This window comes from Nerophis ophidion, linkage group LG06 (assembly GCF_033978795.1).
Source record: "Nerophis ophidion isolate RoL-2023_Sa linkage group LG06, RoL_Noph_v1.0, whole genome shotgun sequence".
NCBI classification, from domain to species: Eukaryota; Metazoa; Chordata; class Actinopteri; order Syngnathiformes; family Syngnathidae; genus Nerophis; species Nerophis ophidion.
The window spans coordinates 18,142,358-18,168,166 of NC_084616.1; the positions used below are offsets into that span (position 1 = coordinate 18,142,358).

Below are 25,809 nucleotides of genomic sequence, written 5' to 3' on the forward strand. Positions count from 1 at the left end.
AAAGTACTGGAGTATTTACTACAATAGACATTTTTTTTTCAAAGGGGAGTATTTACAATAAGTAAAAGTATTTAAAAAGTACTTGAATATTTACCACAAGTAACAGTATTTAAAAAGTACTTGAATATTTACCACAAGTAAAAGTATTTAAAAAGTACTTGAATATTTACCACAAGTAAAAGTATTAAAAAAGTACTGGAGTATTTACCACAAGTAAAAGTATTAAAAAAGTACTGGAGTATTTACCACAAGTAAAAGTATTAAAAAAGTACTGGAGTATTTACCACAAGTAGATCGTTGAACAAGAAGATTTCTCGCTGATGAAGTCCAAGTTTCTGCAGTTTGTTGGGATCAGGAACTTCAAAGAGGCGACAATAACAAACCAAACGTCGATGAGGAAGCGAAAGAACCTTCAAAATAAAACAAACAAACAATATGAAACATCATCTTGTTGTCTTTCTTACTCTACTCGCAATATTCATTCATATTTCTTGGGGACTGAATACAAAGCATCCAGGAAATATTTCATCCTACTGCATAATGGAATCAATTCATTTTTCTCCTCAAAATCCTACACACAATAACAGGTATGACTTATTGATCCTAATAAGTGATTGATGACATGACAGTTATAACTTATTGATCCTAATATGAGCGTGGTGGAACTGTACAAAGAGTACAGTCCAAACGTCTCTCCTCAATTGAGCCAAATTTGATTCGGTTTCTGTTTAATTCCTTGCTTCTTGTCTTGTTTAATACATGTCATCCCTGTTTGAACCTGACAGATGACATAATAGTTATGACTTATTGATCATAATAAGTGATTGATGACTTGACAGTTATGACTTATGGATCCTAATAAGTGATTGATGACAGGACAGTTATGATTTATTGATCATAATAAGTGATTGATGACTTGACAGTTATGACTTATGGATCCTAATAAGGGATTGATGACAGGACAGTTATGATTTATTGATCATAATAAGTGATTGATGACACGACAGTTATGACTTATTGTTTCAAATAAGTGATTGATGATGTCAGAATAATTGTACCAAAGTTATCACAAAACTTTGTGAGTTCCCGGTGAGAGGACAAAAGCGGTCTTTGAACCTACCAAGAAGCAGGCTTGTAAAACTCCACTGTGTAGGATGGGAAGCAACATGAAGGTGTTCCGTTGCTTTCATGTATTGTAATCCACAGAAAGATTTTGTTTGGACCCGTGAACTACAAAGCGGAGATCTGACCAAGTTCCGGGCACCTCTTCTTTGAAGAGTTTTACGACCTCTTCTTTGAACTGATTGTAATGGCGATGGCTGTTTACGACCCCCGTCCCTTGGAAACAACTGTTGCCATGTAATGAGGGAAAGTCCAAATAAATCTTTCGCCAGAGCGTGGTGGATCTGTAGAAAGAGTACAGTCCAGACGTCTCTCCTCAATTGAGCCAAATTTAATTCTGTCTGTTTAATTCCTTGCTTCTTGTCTTGTTTAATACATGTCATCCCTGTTTGAACCTGACAGATGACATGACAGTTATGACTTATGGATCCTAATAAGTGATTGATGACTTGACAGTTATGACTTATTGATCCTAATAAGTGATTGATGACTTGACAGTTATGACTTACACATCCCAGGCCGTGATGGAGGGATCCGATCTAGAAGGAAACAATAAAACTGTGTCATGAATTATGCCCTAAGTCTTCAATGTTGTGCAGCAAAAAAAAAAAAAAAAATTGAAAGTAAAATTGGGAAACCCAAACATTTGTCATAATAATTCACACTTTTGACATGAACACATTTAAAGACCTTTGGAGGAAATCTTTTACCTCTTGGAACGTACCTGCCATGACCACACATGACTGATGTGAATTATGGAACATGATTACCTGACCGAGTCTGCATCATATAAGTCAGTGACTTAAATAGGACCAACAATGTTACGTATGGTTTCTTTAAATACAAACTACAATGTTACTGATAGGTTCTTTAAATATGGACTACAATGTTACTCATAGTTTCTTTAAATATGGACTTTAATGTTACTGATAGTTTCTTTAAACATATATTACAATGTTACTGATAGTTTCTTTAAATATGGACAATGATATTACTGATAGTTTCTTTAAATATGGACTACAATGTTACTGATAGTTTCTTTAAATATGGACTGCAATGTTACTCATAGTTTCTTTAAATATGGACTTTAATGTTACTCATAGTTTCTTTAAACATATATTACAATGTTACTGATAGTTTCTTTAAATATGGACAATGATATTACTGATAGTTTCTTTAAATATGGACTACAATGTTACTGATAGTTTCTTTAAATATGGACTTCAATGTTACTGATAGTTTCTTTAAACATATATTACAATGTTACTGATAGTTTCTTTAAATATGGACTACAATGTTACTGATAGTTTCTTTAAACATATATTACATTGTTACTGATAGTTTCTTTGAATATGGACTACGATATTACTGATAGTTTCTTTAAATATAGACTACAATTTAACTGATAGTTTCTTTAAACATATATTAAAATGTTACTAATAGTTTCTTTAAATATAGACTACAATGTTATTAATAGTTTCTTTAAGTATGGACTACAATGTCACTGATTGTTTCTTTAAATATAGAATACAATGTTACTGATAGTTTCTTTAAATATATACCAGAATGTTACTGATAGTTTCTTTAAATATATACTACAATGTTACTGATAGTTTCTTTAAATATAGACTACAATGTTACGGATTGTTTCTTTAAATATGGACTACAAAGTTACTGATAGTTTCTTTAAATATATACTACAAAGTTACTGACGGTTTCTTTAAATATACACTACAAAGTTACTGATAGTTTCTTTAAACATATTCTACAATGTTACTGATAGTTTCTTTAAATATGGGCTACGATATTACTGATAGTTTCTTTAAACATAGACTGCAATGTTACTGATAGTTTCTTTAAACATATATTACAGTGTTACTGATAGTTTCTTTAAACATATATTACGATGTTACTGATAGTTTCTTTAAATATGGACTACGATATTACTGATAGTTTCTTTAAACATAGACTGCAATGTTACTGATAGTTTCTTTAAACATATATTACAGTGTTACTGATAGTTTCTTTAAACATATATTACGATGTTACTGATAGTTTCTTTAAATATGGACTATGATATTACTGATAGTTTCTTTAAATATAGACTACAATGTCACTGATTGTTTCTTTAAATATAGAATACAATGTTACTGATGGTTTCTTTAAATATATACCAGAATGTTACTGATAGTTTCTTTAAATATATACTACAATGTTACTGATAGTTTCTTTAAATATGGGCTACGATATTACTGATAGTTTCTTTAAACATAGACTGCAATGTTACTGATAGTTTCTTTAAACATATATTACAATGTTACTGATAGTTTCTTTAAATATGGACTACGATATTACTGATAGTTTCTTTAAATATAGACTACAATGTCACTGATTGTTTCTTTAAATATAGAATACAATGTTACTGATAGTTTCTTTAAATATATACCAGAATGTTACTGATAGTTTCTTTAAATATATACTACAATGTTACTGATAGTTTCTTTAAATATAGACTACAATGTTACTGATTGTTTCTTTAAATATGGACTACAAAGTTACTGATAGTTTCTTTAAATATATACTACAGAGTTACTGACGGTTTCTTTGAATATACACTAGAAAGTTACTGATAGTTTCTTTAAACATAGACTGCAATGTTACTGATAGTTTCTTTAAACATATATTACAGTGTTACTGATAGTTTCTTTAAACATATATTACAATGTTACTGATAGTTTCTTTAAATATGGACTATGATATTACTGATAGTTTCTTTAAATATAGACTACAATGTCACTGATTGTTTCTTTAAATATAGAATACAATGTTACTGATAATTTCTTTAAATATATACTGCAATGTTACTGATAGTTTCATTAAATATAGACTAAAATGTTACTGATTGTTCCTTTAAATATGGACTACGATGTTACTGATAGTTTCTTTAAATATAGACAACAAAGTTGCTGATAGTTTCTTTAAATATATAATACAAATATACTGATGGTTTCTTTAAATATAGACTACAAAGTTACTGATAGTTTCTTTAAATATGGACTACCATGTTACTGTTAGTTTCTTTAAATATATACTACAATGTTACTGATTGTTTCTTTTAATATATACTACAATGTTACTGATTGTTTCTTTTAATATATACTACAATATTACTGATGGTTTCTTTAAATATAGACTACAATGTTACTGATAGTTTCTTTAAATACAAACAACAATGTTACTGTTAGTTTCTTTAAATGTGGACTACAATGTTACTGATAGTCTCTTTAAATATGGACTACAATGGAACTGATAGTTTCTTTGAATATAGACTACAAAGTTACTGATAGTTTCTTTAAATATTTACTACAAAGTTACTGATTGTTTCTTTAAATATAGACTACAATGTTACTGATAGTCTCTTTAAATATGGACTACAATGGAACTGATAGTTTCTTTGAATATAGACTACAAAGTTACTGATAGTTTCTTTAAATATTTACTACAAAGTTACTGATTGTTTCTTTAAATATAGACTACAATGTTACTGATAGTTTCTTTAAATATGTACTACAATGTTACTGATAGTTTCTTTAAATATATACTACAATGTTACTGACAGTTTCTTTAAACATGGACTACAAAGTTACCAATAGTTTATTTAAATATAGACTACAATGTTACTGATAGTTTCTTTAAATATAGACAACAATGTTACGGATAGTTTCTTTAAATATGGACTACAATGTTACTGATAGTTTCTTTAAATATGTACTACAATGTTACTGATAGTTTCTTTAAATATATACTACAATGTTACTGACAGTTTCTTTAAACATGGACTACAAAGTTACCAATAGTTTATTTAAATATAGACTACAATGTTACTGATAGTTTCTTTAAATATAGACAACAATGTTACGGATAGTTTCTTTAAATATGGACTACAATGTCACTGATTGTTTCTTTAAATATAGACCGCAATGTTACAAACAGTTTCTTTAAACATGGACTACAAAGTTACCAATAGTTTATTTAAATATGTAAGACAATGTTACTGATAGTTTATTCAAATGTGAACTACAATGTTACTGATAGTTTCTTTAAATATAGACTAAAATGTCACTGATTGTTTCTTTAAATTTAGACTACAATGCTACTGACGTTTTTTTTAAATATGGACTACAATGCTACTGATAGTTTCTTTATATATGGACTACAATGTTATTGTAAGTTTCTTTAAATATGGACTACAATATTACTGATTGTTTCCTTAAATATGGACTACAAAGTAACTAATAGTTTCTTTAAATATGGATTACAATAATACTGATAGTTTATTCAAATGTGGACTACAATGCAACTGATTGTTTCTTTAAATATAGACAACAGTGTCACTAATTGTTTCTTTAAATATAGACAACAATGTCACTGATAGTTTCTTTAAATATAAATATATACAATCGATGTTACTTACGGGTTTCTTTCCCACAATGAGCTTCTCCACCTTCTGAACTTGAGACACGTGGTCTTCGTTGGTCTTCAGCTCCCGTTTCCGGATCCTCTCGTAGATTCCAACCAGAGTCTCCCTGGGAATATCTTCCCCGTCGTCCACACCTGCCACACACACACACACACACGCACACACGTGCACGCACGCACACACACACACACACACACACACACACAACACACACACACACACACACACACACACACACACACACACACACACACACACACACACACACACACACACACACACACACACACACACACACACACACACTAAGTAATTTTGGAGTACTCACTTCTACTCTGTGCTTTGATTGGTTCTTGACAAGAAAAGTACTCCAGTATGCAGTACTATTGGTGTCAAGTACTTGTCCAAGTAGTCCTAACCTCGTAAGTTCTTGATGAAGTCCTCCAGCTTCATCTTCCTCTCGGGCTTGACGTTGGGACTGTACATGTCGGTGTTGAGCAGGATGATGGCGAAGGCCAGGATGAAGATGGTGTCCGGGTTACGGAACTGACGCACCACTGTCGGGTTGCAGATGCAGTACCGCTGGCTGCAGACGCAGTACAACACATACTACGTCAGATAGTACAACACGTACTATGTCATATAGTACTACACATACTACGTCATAAAGTACAACACATACTACATCATATAGTACAACACATACTACATGATATAGTAAAACACATACTAGTTCATATAGTACTACACATACTAATTCATATAGTACTACATATACAAGGTCATATAGTACTACACATACTACGTCACACAGTACTACCCATACTATGTCATATAGTACTACACACACTACGTGATAAAGTACAACACATACTACTTCATATAGTACTACACACACTACGTGATAAAGTACAACACATACTACTTCATATAGTACAACATATACTACGTCATATAGTACTACACATACTACTTCATATAGTACTACGCATACTACGTCATATAGTACAAAACATACTACGTCAGATACTACTACACATACTACATCATATAGTACAACACATACTACGTCAGATAGTACTACACATATTACGTCATATAATACAACACATACTACATCATATAGTACAACACACACATAGTACATATAGTACTACACATACTACATCATATATTACAACACATACATAGTACATATTGCTTACTTACTTACTTGCTTACATACATAGTACATATAGTACTACACATACTACGTGATATAGTACAACAAATAATATGTCATTTAGTACTACATATACTACGTCTTATAGTACAACAAATAATATGTCATTTAGTACTACATATACTACGTCTTATAGTACTACACACACTACGTGATAAAGTACAACAAATACTCGTCATATAGCATGACATATACTACGTCATATAGTACAACACATACTACGTCAGATAGTACTACACATACTACATCATGTAGTACAACACATACTACGTCAGATAGTACTACACATACTACATCATATAGTACAACACATACTACGTCAGATAGTACTACATCATATAGTACTACACACACTACGTGATAAAGTACAACACATACTCGTCATATAGCATGACATATACTACGTCATAAAGTACTACACATACTATGTCATATAGTACTACACATACTACGTCATAGTACTACACATCCTATGTCATATAGTACTACACATACTACGTCATATACTACATGATATAGTACTACACATACTACACCATATAGTACAACACATACTACGTCAGATAGTACTACACATACTACATCATATAGTACAACACATACTACGTCAGATAGTACTACACATAATACGTCATATAGTACAACACATACTACATCAGATAGTACTACACATAATACGTCAGATAGTACTACACATACTACATCATATAGTACAACACATACTACGTCAGATAGTACTACATCATATAGTACTACACACACTACGTGATAAAGTACAACACATACTCGTCATATAGCACGACATATACTACGTCATAAAGTACTACACATACTACATCATATAGTACTACACATACTACGTCATAGTACTACACATCCTATGTCATATAGTACTACACATACTACGTCATAGTACTACACATCCTATGTCATATAGTACTACACATACTACGTCATAGTACTACACATCCTATGTCATATAGTACTACACATACTACGTCATATACTACATGATATAGTACTACACATACTACACCATATAGTACAACACATACTACGTCAGATAGTACTACACATACTACATCATATAGTACAACACATACTACGTCAGATAGTACTACACATAATACGTCATATAGTACAACACATACTACGTCAGATAGTACTACACATACTACATCATACAATACTACACATACTATGTGATAAAGTACAACACATACTATGTCATATAGTACTACATATACTATGTCTTATAGTACTACACATACTACGTGATAAAGTACAACACATACAATGTGATATAGTACAGCACATACAATGTCACATAGTACTACATATACTACATGATAATGTACAAAACTTACTATGTGATACAGTACTACATATACTATGTCATAGAGTGCTACACATACTACATCATATAGTACAACACACACACAGTACATATAGTACTACACATACTACGTCATATAGTACTACACATACTACATGACACAGTACAACGCATACTACGTCATATTGTACTACACATACTATATCATATAGTACTACACATGGTACACGACACAGTACAACACATACTACGTCATATAGTACTACACATACTATATCATATAGTACTACACATGGTACACGACACAGTACAACACATACTACGTCATATAGTACTACACATACTACATGACCGAGTGCAACACATTCTACTTGAGAAAGTACTTCACATACTACGTGACACAGTACTACACATACGTGACATAATACAACGCATGGTATGTGATATAGTACTACACACGGTATATTATATAGTAAAACACATACTACATGATATAGTACAACACATACTATATGATGAAGCACATGAGAGAACACATGACGTAGTACAACACATAGTACACGATATAGTAACGCACATAGTACATGACAGGACAAATTACATTGTAAAACACATAGTACATGATATATAGTACAACACATAGTACATGATATAGTACATGAGAGGACACATGACATAGTAAAACACATAGTACATGATATAGTACAACAAACTACATGATATAGTACAACATGGAATATATGATGTAGCACATGAGAGAACACATAACGTAGTACAACAAATAGTACGTGATATAGTACAACACATAGTACATGATATACAAACCCCGTTTCCATATGAGTTGGGAAATTGTGTTAGATGTAAATATAAATGGAATACAATGATTTGTAAATCATTTTCAACCCATATTCAGTTGAATATGCTACAAAGACAACATATTTGATGTTCAAACTGATAAACATGTTTTTTTTTTGCAAATAATCATTAACTTTAGAATTTGATGCCAGCAACAGTGACAAAGAAGTTGGGAAAGGTGGCAATAAATACTGATAAAGTTGAGGAATGCTCATTAAACACTTATTTGGAACATCCCACAGGTATGAAGGCTAATTGGGAACAGGTGGGCTCCATGATTGGGTATAAAAGCAGCTTCCGTGAAATGCTCAGTGTTTCACAAACAAGGATTGGGAAACGGTCACCACTTTGTGAACAAATGCGTGAGCAAATTGTCAAAAAGTTTAAAAACAACATTTCTCAACCAGCTATTGCAAGGAATTTAGGAATTTCACCATCTACAGTCCGTAATACCATCAAAAGGTTCAGAGAATCTGGAGAAATCCCTGCACGTAAGCGATGATATTACGGACATTTGATCCCTCAGGCGGTACTGCATCAAAAACCGACATCAGTGTGTAAAGGATATCACCACATGGGCTAAGGAACACTTCATAAAACCACTGTCAGTACCTACAGTTGGTCGCTACATCTGCAAGTGCAAGTTAAAACTCTACTATGCAAAGCGAAAGCCATTTATCAACAACACCCAGGAACGCCGTCGGCTTCGCTGGGCCCGAGCTCATCTAAGATGGACTGATGCAAAGTGGAAAGGTGGTCTGACGGGTCCACATTTCAAATTATATTTGGAAACTGTGGACGTGGTGTCCTCTGGAACAAAGAGGAAAATAACCATCTGGATTGTTATAGGCGCAAAGTTCAAAAGCCAGCATCTGTGATGGTATGGGGGTGTATTAGTACCCAAGGCATGGGTAACTTACACATCTGTGAAGGCACCATTAATGCTGAAAGGTACATACAGGTTTTGGAACAACATATGTTGGCATCCAAGCAACGTTATCATGGACGCCCCTGCTTATTTCAGCAAGACAAGTGTTACAACAGCGTGGCTTCGTAAACAAAGAGTCCAGGTACTCTCCTGGCCCGCCTGCAGTCCAGACCTGTCTCCCATGGAAAATGTGTGGCACATTATGAAACGTAAAATAAGACAGCGGAGACCCCGGACTGTTGAGCGACTGAAGCTCTACATAAAACAAGAATGGGAAAGAATTCCACTTTGAAAGCTTCAACAATTAGTTTCCTCAGTTCCCAAACGTTTATTAAGTGTTGTTAAAAGAAAAGGTGATGTAACACAGTGGTGAACATGCCCTTTCCCAACTACTTTGGCACGTGTTGCAGCCATGAAATTCTAAGTTAATTATTATTTGCAAAAAAAATAGTTTATGAGTTTGAACATCAAATATCTTGTCTTTGTAGTGCATTCAACTGAATATGGGTTGAAAATGATTTGCAAATCATTGTATTCCGTTTGTATTTACATCTAACACAATTTCCCAACTCATAGTACAGCACATAGTACATGACAGTACACATGACATAGTAAAAGACATAGTACATGATATATAGTAAAACACATAGTACATGATATAGTACAGTACATAGTACATGATAAAGCACAACACATAGTACATGATATAGAACATGACAGGACACATGACATAGTTAAACTCATAGTACATGTTATAGTACAACATATATATAGTACAGGATATAAAACATGAAACGACCCATGACATAGTAAAACACATACTACATGATATAGTCCAACACATAGTACATGATGTCATACAACACGGAATACATGATGTGGTACGAGAGCACACAAGACGTAGTACAACACATAGTAAATGACATGGTACAACACATACTACATGATATAGTACAACACATAGTACGTGATTTGGTACATGAGGGGACACATGGTACATGTTATAGTACAACTCATAGTACATGATATAGCACAACACATAGTACATGATATAGTACAACACATAGTACATGATGTCATACAACACGGAATACATGATGTGGCACGAGACTACACAAGACGTAGTACAACACATAGTTCATGATATAGAACAGCACATAGCACATGATATAGTACAACACATAGTACATGATATATAACAACATAGTACATGATATAGTACAACACATAGAACATGGTATGGTACAACACATAGTGAATGATATAGTACAACACATAGTGCATGACATAGTACAACACATAGTACATGACATAGAACAACACATAGTACATGGTATAGTACAACACATAGTATATGATGTTGTGCAACACGGAATACATGATGTGGCACGAGAGTACACAAGACATAGTACAACACATAGTACATGACATAGAACAACACATAGTACATGACATAGCACAACACATAGTACATGGTATAATACAACACATAGTATATGATGTTGTGCAACACGGAATACATGATGTGGCACGAGAGTACACAAGACGTAGTACAACACATAGTACATGATATAGTACAGCACATAGCACATGATATAGTACAACACATAGTACATGATATAGTACAACACATAGTACATGATGTAGCACGAGAGAACACATGACGTAGTACAACACATAGTAAATGACATGGTACAACACATACTACATGATATAGTACAACACATAATACGTGATATGATACATGACAGGACACATGACGTAGTTAAACATAGTACATGATATAGTACAACACATAGTACATGATGTCGTACAACACGGAATACATGATGTGGTACGAGAGTACACAAGACGTAGTACAACACATAGTACATGATATGGTACAGCACATAGCACATGATATAGTACAACACATGGTACATGATGTAGTACAACACATAGTACATGATGTAGCACGAGAGAACACATGATGTAGTACAACACATAGTAAATGACATGGTACAACACATACTGCATGATAAAGTACAACACATAGTACATGATATGGTACATGACAGGACACATGACGTAGTTAAATATAGTACATGTTATAGTACAACACATAGTACATGATATAGCACAACACATAGTACATGATATAGTACAACACATAGTACATGATGTCGTACAACACATAATACATGATGTGGTCCGGGAGTACACAGGACGTAGTACAACACATAGTACATGATATAGGACAGCACATAGCACATGATATAGTACAACACATAGTACATGATATATAACAACACATAGTACATGACATAGTACAACACAGGGTACATGACATAGTACAAAACATAGTACATGATTAAGTACAACACACAGTACATTATATAGTACAACACATAGTACATGACGTAGTACAACACATAGTACATGACATAGTACAACACATAGTACATGATATAGTACAACACATAGTACATGATATAGTACAACACATAGTACATGATATAGTACAACACATAGCACATGATGTAGTACAACACATAGTACATGATATAGTATAACACATAGTACATGATATAGTACAACACATAGTACATGATATAGTACAACACATAGTACATGATATAGCACAACAAACTTTCTTTTGTTTACTTTGTGTGTCTCTTGTTTACCTGAAAGCTTCAATGAGTCGCTCCACTTTCTGAGCTTCTCCTTGCACACGAATGTGATTCTGAAACTTCCTGAGAGCCTCGTCCAACTCCATGCTCTGGAAGTCCATCTCATCCACCACACAACTGTACACACACACACCGTATAAAATTATATGATAAGATATAATAATAATAATAATAATAATAACATGAAACACCATATAATAATAATGTTATATAACAGTAGTATCATGTATTATACAACAACTGTATTATATATCATTCAATAGTAGTATTCCATCACATCATAGTATAGTATCATATAATAATACCATTAATTATACCATTAATTAAATATTAATTGTATCATAAAATGATACAATGATATTATTTTATCACAGTGTAACATAATACATCCTATCAATAGTATCAGGTAAGAATCCTACAAGTATTATACAACATGTGCTAAAACTATATCAATAATGTATCATATTAGTAATAGTTTGTTACTCAATAACAATATCACACACAAGTACACATCAGGCAAGCAGTCCTGCACAGTCTTTACTTGTGTGTGATATCATGTGCCATACAAGCAGTCCTGCAGTGTTTTTACTTGTGTGTGATATCATTTGCAATACAAGCCGTCCTGCAGTGTGTTTACTTGTGTGTGATATCATGTGCGATACAAGCAGTCCTGCAGCGTTTTTACTTTTTTGTGATATCATGTACGATACAAGCGGTCTTGCGGCGTGTTTACTTGTGTGATATCATGTGCGATACAAGCAGCCCTGCAGTGTGTTTACTTGTGTGTGATATTATGTGCGAAACAATCAGTGTTTACGTGTCTGTGACATCATGTGCGATACAAGCAGTCCTGCAGAGTGTTTACGTGTGTTTGATATCATGTACGATACAAGCGGTCTTGCGGCGTGTTTACTTGTGTGTGATATCATAAGCGATACAAGCGGCCCTGCAGTGTGTTTACTTGTGTGTGACATCATGTGCGAAACAATCAGTGTTTACGTGTCTGTGATATCATGTGCGATACAAGCAGTCCTGCAGAGTGTTTAATATCATGTACGATACAAGCGGTCTTGCAGCGTGTTTACTTGTGTGTGATATCATGTGCGATACAAGCAGTCCGGCAGAGTGTTTAATATCATGTACGATACAAGCGGTCTTGTGGCGTGTTTACTTGTGTGTGATATCATGTGTGATACAAGTAGTCCTGCAGTGTGTTTACTTGTGTGTGACATCATGTGCGAAACAATCTGTGTTTACGTGTCTGTGAAATCATGTGCGATACAAGCAGTCCTGCAGAGTGTTTAATATCATGTACGATACAAGCGGTCTTGCGGCGTGTTTACTTGTGTGTGATATCATGTGTGATACAAGTAGTCCTGCAGTGTGTTTACTTGTGTGTGATATCATGTGCGAAACAATCTGTGTTTACGTGTCTGTGAAATCATGTGCGATACAAGCAGTCCCGCAGAGTGTTTACCTGTGTTTGATATCATGTACGATACAAGCGGTCTTGCGGCGTGTTTACCTGTGTGTGATATCATGTGCGATACAAGCAGTCCTGAAGAGTGTTTACTTGTGTGTGATATCATGTGAAAAAAAATCAGTTTACGTCTCTGTGATATCACGTGCGATACAAGTAGTCCTGCAGAGTGTTTACGTGTGTTTTATATCATGTGCGATACAATCAGTGTTTCATGGTTTGTGATATCATGTGCCATACAAGCAGTTCTGCAGTGTGTGTGATATCATGTGCGATACAAGCAGTCCTGCAGTGTGTTTACGCGTCTGTGGTACCCTGTGTGATACAAGCGGTACTGCAGAGTGTTTACCTGTGTGTGATATCATGTGCGATACAAGCAGTGTTTATATGTGTGTAATATCGCGGACTTGACGTCGAGAAGTTTCGGACTCACTCCAAGACGTCTCGGTTGAATTGCTTCTGTCGGTTCCCGAGGAACTCGCCGATCATTTGCCTGCTCAGACCTTTCCTCTGGAGCAGGAAGTGAGCGACACCGACCGGCGTGTCGGGGATGAATCCTCGCTCGGTCAAGTACTGGATCCCTTTTTCTGGTTTCCTGAGGAAAGTACACACCATCATGTACGAGTACTGCAGTGAAGTATTTTAGTACAGTACTGTGTTTCTTGGAAGCCATTTTTTTATTTCTTCCATCATCCACAATCTTTATGTGAGACATAACAAGTCTTCTCCTTTCTGTGCATACTAAATTGTGAAAAGCTGTTAGCAAGAGGTGGCCAATAACGGATTCCTCTATTCGGACTCTAGAGTCCTCTAAAAAACCTGCAACAACGATTTATTGACATGCATTTCGCTGTAGGTGCTAACACAGAGGAACTACTTTTCTGGCGTAGTGACACGTGGCCTTGCTCACATTGCACCTTCCCCACTAGCGAGTAGTCAGCTACTAAACCATCGCTAGAAAGCATTTTTATGTTTTTTTACAGAGGAGTAGTGAAGATTACTGTGATGAGGTGGCGACTTGTCCAGGGTGTACACCACCTTCGGCCCTAATGCAGCTGAGATAGGCTCCAACAACCCCCCCCCCCCCGCAAGCCCGAAGGGAATAAGCGGTAGAAAATGGATGGATGGATAGTGAAGATTAGTCGGAATTTAAGGAGAGCACAAGTGCCGAAAGATAAAACCATCCCATCACGAGAGCGGAAATTATACGTCGCTGTTTGATGTTCTTATTTAAAAAGGCTTAGGGGATGGAGTGGCACGGTTGGTAAAGTGGCCGTGCCAGCAACTTGAGGGTTCCTGGTTCGATCCCCAGCTTCTACCTACCTAATCACGTCCGTCGTGAAAGACACTTCACCCTTGCTCCTGATTGACCTTAATACACTTTGTGCTATTTTTGTTGTTGTTGATGGAAATAATGCTTCAAGTAGGCAAAAAAACTGTACATTTCTCCCAGGAACAAACACTAGAACCCAGACCCACTGTAAAACTGGAGGTTTTAGGTGGATCCGGTGACTGCTGCTACCTGCCTTGTTAACTGCCTATCAGTTTTTGGCTATTTAGCGGCACAGAAAAGGGAAAGCCGTGGGGTTTGGTCTCACGTAAGGATTGAGGATGATGCAGCTCTAGTGGATCCAGGTCTTACTTGTTGAAGAGGTTGAGGCCGATCCGGTAGTGTCTCTTGCGGATGACGTCGTTGCTGAAGATGGGCGAGTCCCAACTGTTGCGCGTCTCCTTGTGGTATGTCTGCTTGCTGAGGGTCTGCTCCCTCAGGCTGTCCCTGGACGAGGACTCGGAGCTGCAGTTGATGGTGTCGTTGGAGTTGGACGTGCTGTTGATGCTGTCGTTGTCCCCGTCGGAAAAGTCAGACTCCGACTTGCTCTGCCGGTTGGCCGAGCCGTTGATGGCCAGGTGGCTCTCCAGCTGCCGGTGGCGGTGGCGGAGCGGCGCGTCCTCGTCGCGGGAGGGCGCCCGCGGCGGAGGTCCGTGGGAGATGTGTTTGGGACTGGCTTGGGACGACGTGACCATGTGGCCGTGCGATTCGTATACGGGCGGCCGTTTGACCGAGCTGCGGTCGGAGCGATCGCTGAGCTCGGCCGAACTGTCGCTGGGAGGTTCTATGGTCAGCAGAGGAAGGTGGTCCATCCTCAGGCGCTGCTCTTGGCACTCCAGAGACGGGGTACTGCGACAGCTAGTGTCCGTGTCGCGACCCTCGTCTTTGGAGTCCATAGGCCAGTAGTCCTGGGACAAGCGTAGGTCCGACTCCGTGGCGGGGGGCTGCTCCCCCGACCTGGACAGAGCGATTGGAGGCGACATGTCGTCCTCGTCGATGAAGAGAGTGACGTCGCTGTAAGACGCCATGGTGTCATCGTGAAGGTGTCCGCCTGCCCGGCGCTGGGATTTGACCTGATAGGAGACCTCCCTGCCCGCCTCAGAGTCGGGGCCTTCGTCCCCTTGAAGGCTGCGGCAGTTCAGGGCGTCGTCGATGGACTCCGCCAAAGACTTGACCTGCCTGGAGAAGGCGTCCTCCAGTTCTGTGATGGCGTCCGTGAGATCCCCCTGCGGCGGCGGGTGAGACGCCATGTTGGCCTGCTGATGGAGCTGAAGGTCTCCACATTCCGACTGCATCATGGCGCCGTCCTCCGTCATGGACACCTGCCTGCCTTCGAAGTAGGAACTGTGCACCTTCTCGGGGCCCTCAAAGGACAGCTGCATCCTCATGTTGGACAGAACGATGCGTCTGGACATGCGGTTCTCAGACATGGAGCTCCTGAGGCGTTCAAAGTTCTTGTTCATCTGGTACTGGCGGAAAGCCGTCTGGATGGTGCGGGCCGCATGTCGAGTTATGAACCGCCCGCCGTACTTGCGCTCCAGCATCTCCACCTGGACCAAGGACAACAAAGGTGGCAACTCGATGCTTTCTCAGGGTTTGGCGTGAGCTTGCGTACGTACCTGCTTGTCCTGCAGGTCGGCAGAGAGCTCGTAGCTCTCCGACAGCGAGCGAGATCGCTTGATGGCCTCCTCCTCCGCCTGCTTCCGCAGGATGGACTGCGAGTGCTGGAGCTTCGGCCGGCGAGGTCTCTGAGGTCCAGGTGGAACGCCGTGGCTGTACAGGGAACCGTCCAAGCGCTCTGGACCGATGGCCGACCCGTGGGTCACCGGACCCTGGCCATAGCCTGCTGCTGCGTCCAGTGAAGAAGGACCGCCCTCATTGGACCGACCGTCTCCTTCCACACTGCCGACACAAAGCAGACGGGTTTAAAAATACATATTTTGTTGTACAGGAAGGTAGAACTTCGTAAATCAATCCCACTTCGTTTATACGTCCCTTAAAAACATTTATTGTGCTGCCATCTCCTGGCAATCATGTGACACAAAACGCACGTTCGCTGAAACACGACGTCCTAACGAAGATCGTTAAGACATTCAACTTGACTAAATGGAGGAAGTACAACAAATAAAAGCGGTCGAGATGGGATCGTTTAGTGTGGAAGACATTCAACTTGACTAAATTGAGGAAGTACAACAAAAAAACGGTTGAGATGGGATCGTTTGGCCATTCAACTTGACTAAATGGAGGAAGTAGAACAAAAAAAACGGTCGAGATGGGATTGTTAAGACATTCAACTTGACTAAATGGAGGAAGTAGAACAATTAAAAGTGGTCGTGATGGGATCGTTTAGTGTGGAAGACATTCAACTTGACTAAATAAAGGAAGTACAACAAAACAAGGCGGTCGAGATGGGATCGTTTAGACATTCAACTTGACTAAATGGAGGAAGTACAACAAATAAAAGCGGTCGAGATGGGATCGTTTAGTGTGGAAGACATTCAACTAGACTAAATGGAGGAAGTACAACAAATAAAAGGGGTCGAAATGGGATCATTAAGACATTAATCTTAACTAAATGTAGGAAGTACAACAAATAAAGGCGGTCGAGATGGGATCGTTAAGACATTCAACTAGACTAAATGGAGGAAGTACAACAAATAAAAGCGGTCGAGATGGGATCGTTTAGACATTCAACTTGACTAAATGGAGGAAGTACAACAAATACAGGCGGTCGAGATGGGATTGTTTGGGCATTCAACTTGACTAAATAGAGGAAGTACAACAAATAAAAGCGGTCGAGATGGGATCGTTTAGACATTCAACTTGACTAAATGGAGGAAGTACAACAAATACAGGCGGTCGAGATGGGATTGTTTGGGCATTCAACTTGACTAAATAGAGGAAGTACAACAAATACGTGGGGTCGAGATGGGATCGTTTTGACATTCAACTTGACTAAATGGAGGAAGTACAACAAATAAAGGCGGTCGAGATGGGATCGTTTAGTGTGGAAGACATTCAACTTGACTAAATGGAGGAAGTACAACAAATAAAAGGGGTCGAAATGGGATCATTAAGACATTAATCTTAACTAAATGTAGGAAGTACAACAAATAAAGGCGGTCGAGATGGGATCGTTAAGACATTCAACTTGACTAAATGGAGGAAGTACAACAAATAAAAGCGGTCGAGATGGGATCGTTTGGGCATTCAACTTGACTAAATAGAGGAAGTACAACAAATACAGGGGGTCGAGATGGGATCGTTTTGACATTCAACTTGACTAAATGGAGGAAGTACAACAAATAAAGGCGGTCGAGATGGGATCGTTTAGTGTGGAAGACATTCAACTTGACTAAATGGAGGAAGTACAACAAATAAAAGGGGTCGAAATGGGATCATTAAGACATTAATCTTAACTAAATGTAGGAAGTACAACAAATAAAAGCGGTCGAGATGGGATCGTTTGGGCATTCAACTTGACTAAATAGAGGAAGTACAACAAATACAGGGGGTCGAGATGGGATCGTTTTGACATTCAACTTGACTAAATGGAGGAAGTACGACAAATAAAGGCGGTTGAGATGGGATCGTTTAGTGTGGAAGACATTTAACTTGACTAAATAGAGGAAGTACAACAAATAAAGGCGGTCGAGATGGGATCGTTTTGACATTCAACTTGACTAAATGGAGGAAGTACAACAAATAAAGGCGGTCGAGATGGGATCGTTTGGACATTCAACTTGACTAAATGTAGGAAGTACAACAAATAAAGGCGGTCGAGATGGGATCGTTTGGACATTCAACTTGACTAAATAGAAGAAGTACAACAAATAAAAGCGATCGAGATGGGATTGTTTGGACATTCAACTTGACTAAATAGAGGAAGTACAACAAATAAAAGCGGTCGAGATGGGATCGTTAAGACATTCAACTTGATTAAATGGAGGAAGTACAACAAATAAAAGCGGTCGAGATGGGATCGTTTGGGCATTCAACTTGACTAAATAGAGGAAGTACAACAAATACAGGGGGTCGAGATAGGATCGTTTTGACATTCAACTTGACTAAATGGAGGAAGTACAACAAATAAAGGCGGTTGAGATGGGATCGTTTAGTGTGGAAGACATTCAACTTGACTAAATAGAGGAAGTACAACAAATAAAGGCGGTCGAGATGGGATCGTTTTGACATTCAACTTGACTAAATAGAGGAAGTACAACAAATAAAGGCGGTCGAGATGGGATCGTTTTGACATTCAACTTGACTAAATGGAGGAAGTACAACAAATAAAGGCGGTCGAGATGGGATCGTTTGGACATTCAACTTGACTAAATAGAAGAAGTACAACAAATAAAAGCGATCGAGATGGGATTGTTTGGACATTCAACTTGACTAAATAGAGGAAGTACAACAAATAAAAGCGGTCGAGATGGGATCGTTTAGTGTGGAAGACATTCAACTAGACTAAATGGAGGAAGTACAACAAATAAAGGCGGTCGAAATGGGATCGTTTTGACATTCAACTTGACTAAATGGAGGAAGTACAACAAATAAAAGCGGTCGAGATGGGATCGTTTAGTATGGAAGACATTCAACTAGACTAAATGGAGGAAGTACAACAAATAAAGGCGGTCGAAATGGGATCGTTTTGACATTCAACTTGACTAAATGGAGGAAGTACAACAAATAAAAACGGTCGAGATGGGATTGTTAAGACATTCAACTTGACTAAATGGAGGAAGTAGAACAATTAAAAGTGGTCGAGATGGGATCGTTTAGTGTGGAAGACATTCAACTTGACTAAATGGAGGAAGTACAACAAATAAAGGCGGTCGAGATGGGATCGTTAAGACATTCAACTTGACTAAATGGAGGAAGTACAACAAATAAAAGCAGTCGAGATGGGATCGTTTAGACATTCAACTTGACTAAACGGAGGAAGTATAACGAATAAAAGTGGTCGAGATGGAATCGTTTCGTGTGGAAGACATTCAACTTGACCAAACGGAGTACGTACACTGTGTGTGTGGACCTATGGAAGGATCTGTACCTTCACCACAGGAGGAGAACTACAACTCTGTAACATCGCCACAACGCTATCATTCAAGTGTTATTCTGTCGCGTTCCAACAAATACTTTCTTTTTAATCTCATTAGAGATGTGGGCAGTCAATGCTAAAAAAAAATACTATAATCATCAATGAGCATGAAATTTATATGTGAGCAACAATCTAAACAACCATTTTCATTCATGGCGCAAAAAAACCAACACAGAAAGTCAACACATTAAAGTTAAAGTTAAAGTACCAATAATTGTCACACACACACACACTAGGTGTGGCAAAATTATTCTTTGCATTTGACCCATTCCCCTTGATCACTCCCTGGGAGGTGAGGGGAGCAGTGGGCAGCAGTGGTGGCCACGCCCGAGAATCATTTTTGGTGATTTAACCCCTAATTCCAACCCTTGATGCTGAGTGCCAAGCAGGGAGGTAATGGGTCACATTTTTATAGTCTTTGGTATGACTCTACATGGTCACAGATAACACAACCTGTCACTAAACTTTGTGGGTATTCTGAAAAATGTCAAAGTACAACACATAATTCAAAATTATGATAAAATATATTTGTATATTATATATACATATATATACATATATAAATACACCTATATACGTATACATCAGGGGTCGGCAACCCAAAATGTTGAAAGAACCATATTGGACCAAAACTACAAAAACAAATCTGTCTAGAGCCGCAAAAAATTAAAAGCCATATTACATACAGTATGTCAAGAGATATTAATTGAATTATGAGGACTTAAAGGAAACTAAATGAGCTCAAATATATCTACAAATGAGGCATAGTAATGCAATATCTACATATAGCTAGCCTAAATAGTACGTTAGCATTGATTAGCTTACAGTCATGCAGTGACCAAATATGTCTTATTAGCACCCCACATAAGTCAATAACATCAACAAAACTCACCTTTGTGCCTTCATGCACAATGTTATATTGGTGGACAAAATGAGACAGAAAAAGAAGTGGCATTAATCACGTCTTAGAAAGTCGGAGAAAGTTGTACATGTAAACAATCCAGGGTGAGTTCAAGGACCGCCAAAATTAGTAGGACAAAACGGCGCTCGGCAAATACTCGAATCAGTGAAGCATGTTTAATACAAACAGTGTGCTTTATAACAATTAAGGAGGTTTGTGTCATGTTTGTCCTCCTAGAGAAACCAAATTAAAACAAAAAATATGTTTTTTTCCCCCCACATCATTACCATTTTTCATATATTTTTGAAAAAGCTCCAGAGAGCCACTAGGGCTGCGCTAAAGAGCCGCATGCGGCTCCAGAGCCTTGGGTTGCCGACCCCTGGTGTACATATATGTATGTATGTATGTTTCTATGTTTACGTATACATGTGTGTATGTATGTATATATATTTATATGTATGTATATAGATACGTATAAATATATACATATAATCACATACATACATACATATACATATATATGTATACATACATATATATATTCATATATACACATATACATTTATATATACATTTATATATACACACATATATATACACACACACATATATATATATACATACATATATATACACACATATATATACACACACACACATATATATATACACATACATATATACACACATATATATACACATATATACACACACACACACACACACACACACATATATATATATATATATATATATATATATATACATATATAAAGCAAGGGTGCACAAAGTGTTACAAGGTACAAAAATATAAGTTGATACTAACAACGCATATTTATTATTACATATAAATGGGTTGTACTTTTATAGCGCTTTTCTACCTTGAAGGTACTCAAAGCGCTTTGACACTACTTCCACATTTACCCATTCACACACACATTCACACACTGATGGAGGGAGCTGCCATGCAAGGACCAACCAGCACCCATCAGGAGCAAGGGTGAAGTGTCTTGCTCAGGACACAACGGACGTGACGAGGTTGGTACTAGGTGGGATTTGAACCAGGGACCCTCGGGTTGCGCACGGCCACTCTCCCACTGCGCCACGTATAGTATGAATAAAATTGTTTCAGGTTTTGTTTTTTTTTGTATTATTTTTGACACCGTCCACAACACACTTTGGCCACGACCAATGGTATACATATAAGTAGGTATGTTTCTATGTTTACGTATACATGTGTGTGTATGTATTTATATATATTTCTATGTATGTATATAGATATGTATAAATATATATATATATATATAAACACATATATACATACATATATATACATATATATGTATATATACATATATATATTCATATATACATATATACATATATATACACATATACATGTATATATATAGATACATACAGATATATACAATAATATACATATGTATATACACATATACATATATATATATATATATATATATATACATATACACACACATATATATATACATATACACACACATATATATACATACACACACACACACACGTATATATATATAAATATATATATATATATAGAGCAAGGGGGCACAAAGTGTTACAAGGTACAAAAACATAAGTTGATACTATCAACGCATATTTATTATTAAATATACAATAAGATTGTTTCAGCTTTTTTTTTGTATTAAATTTGACACCGCCCACCACACACTTCTGGCCACGCCCAGAACACACTTCTGGCCACGCCCACACCGCCACTGACTGATTGTCGGTCTGTGAGAAACACTTTCTCTTTTGCTAAATGAGCAACAAAACAACATCTTCCACATTCACATTCACACATGGATGAATATAAACGAGGTATTAGCAAATACGAACGTAAACATGCCCTAAAAATGAGAATGTAACCTATTTTCAAAGCACAGAGATGAGTCAAACCAGAAGTCAGATTATTTTTGAATAAAGATAACAAGTTGTGACCTAAGAAGTGGTCGACGATATCACCTCCTCTTCTTCAAGATGTCGACTGATTGGGAGAACTCGGAAGCGTCAACAACAACATCAACTTAAGAAGAGTAAACAGGAAGAGTAAACAACTTAAAACAAGCGGTTACTCACTGACTCTGACAACAAGGTTGTTTATTGCGAAAAGACTTTCGATTTTCTAGAAAATGCCAACTTTTCCTCCATATCTTGTCCACCATTCTTTAAGTCTGGTCCAGCCAGGTCCAGAGTACAAGGGCGACTGCAGGAAGCAGCCCGTCTGCCATTTAAAGGACCAATCAGTGACTCCTGGGAGCTACGTCATGTTTGCCACAGCGACGTCGTCTCAAAGTCCAATTTGGGACACAAGAGCTAAGCAAACACAACTTCGTAGAAACACTTGTGAATGGATGAATATGATGTAGAAACATGCAAATATATGATCATAATGTATAAACATATGTGCATTTATGAATATGATGTATAAACATATGCAAATGTATGATTATAATGTATAACCATATGTGCATTCAGGAATATGATGTATAAACATATGTACATCATAAATCTGAGGTATAAACATTTGCAAATGTATGAATATAATGTATAAATATACGTGCATTTATGAATATGATGTATAAACATACGTACATCTATAAATCTGAGGTATAGACATTTGCAAATGTATGATTATAATGTATAAACATATGTGCATTCATTAATATGATGTTTAAACATATGTGCATTTATGAATATGATGCATGAACATATGGAAATGTATTATTATAATGTATAAACATATTTACATTTATGAATATGACGTATAAACATTTGTACATTTATGAATGTGATGTACAAACATTGGTACATCTATAAATATTATGTATAAACATGCAAATGTATGATTATAATGTATAAACACATGTGCATCTATGAATATGACATATAAAAATATGTACATTTATGAATATGATGCATTGACATATGTGCATTTATGAATAAGATATATAAACATACAGGTATGTACATTTATGAATATGATGCATAAATATATGTGCATTTATGAATATGATGCATAAATATATGTGCATTTATGAATATGATGCATAAATATATGTGCATTTATGAATATGATGAATAAATATATGTGCATTTATGAATAAGATATATACACATACAGGTATGTACATTTATGAATATGATGCATAAATATATGTGCATTTGTGAATATGATGTATAAATATATTTGCATTTATGAATAAGATGTATAAACATACATGTATGTACATTTATGAATATGATGCATACACATATGCACATTTATGAATATGATGTATAAACACATTCTTACAATTATGAATATAAATGTGCACTTCTACTGACTTAGGCTGAATAAAAAGTAAAGAAAGATGTACATTACACTAAACAACATACTGTGCAACATACACTGAACATACTGTACAGCATAATGTACATCAGGTTGTACAACATACTGTGCAACCTACTGTACATCACACTGTACAACACACTGTGTAACATACTGTGCAACATACTGTACATCAAACTACAGCATAATCTACAGCATAATGTACATCACACTGTACAACATACTGTACAGCATACTGTACACCACTGTACAACATACTGTACATCACACCGTACAAAATACTGCACAATATACTGTACATTGCACTGTACAACATACTGTACATCACACTGTACATCATACTGTACAAAATTATGTGCAACATACTGTACATTACACTGTACGGTACAATACACTGCACAAAATACTGTACATCACACTGTACAACATAATGTGCATTATACTGTACATCACACTGTACAACATACTGTGCAACATACTGTACAACATACTATGCAATATACTATACATAATAATGTACAACATAGTGTACATCACAATGTGCAACGTACCGTACATCACACTGTACAACATACCGTAAATCATACTGCACAATGTACTGTATAACATACTGTACATCACACTGTACAAGATATTGTACAACAAGCTGTAAATCACACTGTACAGCATACTGTACAACTTACTGTTCAACATACTGTACATAACACTGTACAACATACTGTGCAAAATACTGTACATCAAACTGTGCAACCTACTTTGCAACATATTGTACAACATACTGTGCAAAATACTGTACATCAAACTGTGCAACCTACTTTGCAACATATTGTACAACATACTGTATATCAAATTGTGCAGCAAACTGTACATCAAACTGTGAAACATACTGTATATCACACTGTACAAAATACTGTACATCATACTGTGTCACATACTGTATTTCACACTGTAGAGAATATTGTGCAGCATACTGTACATCACACTGTACAGCATACTGTACATTGAGATG

At 36.6% G+C, this 25,809-nt stretch overlaps 1 protein-coding gene across 11 annotated transcripts in view; it reads right to left on the reverse strand.

Annotated features, from left to right (window-relative positions):
* iqsec1b (IQ motif and Sec7 domain ArfGEF 1b) overlaps window positions 1-25,809 on the reverse strand; it is a 216,124-nt gene that overhangs the window by 48,877 nt on the left and 141,438 nt on the right. For 10 of the 11 annotated variants that reach the window (XM_061902912.1, XM_061902909.1, XM_061902903.1 and 7 more), the window contains 8 exons: window positions 17,042-17,324; window positions 15,735-16,972; window positions 14,526-14,687; window positions 12,607-12,729; window positions 6,022-6,188; window positions 5,597-5,736; window positions 1,632-1,661; window positions 285-410 (listed from right to left, as the gene is read on the reverse strand). In XM_061902912.1, coding sequence (XP_061758896.1) covers window positions 285-410; window positions 1,632-1,661; window positions 5,597-5,736; window positions 6,022-6,188; window positions 12,607-12,729; window positions 14,526-14,687; window positions 15,735-16,972; window positions 17,042-17,324 — 2,269 coding nt within the window. Of the gene's footprint in view, window positions 1-284; window positions 411-1,631; window positions 1,662-5,596; window positions 5,737-6,021; window positions 6,189-12,606; window positions 12,730-14,525; window positions 14,688-15,734; window positions 16,973-17,041; window positions 17,325-23,548; window positions 23,676-25,809 lie in introns of those variants that run through there. The other variant, XM_061902904.1, reaches the window with a different exon arrangement.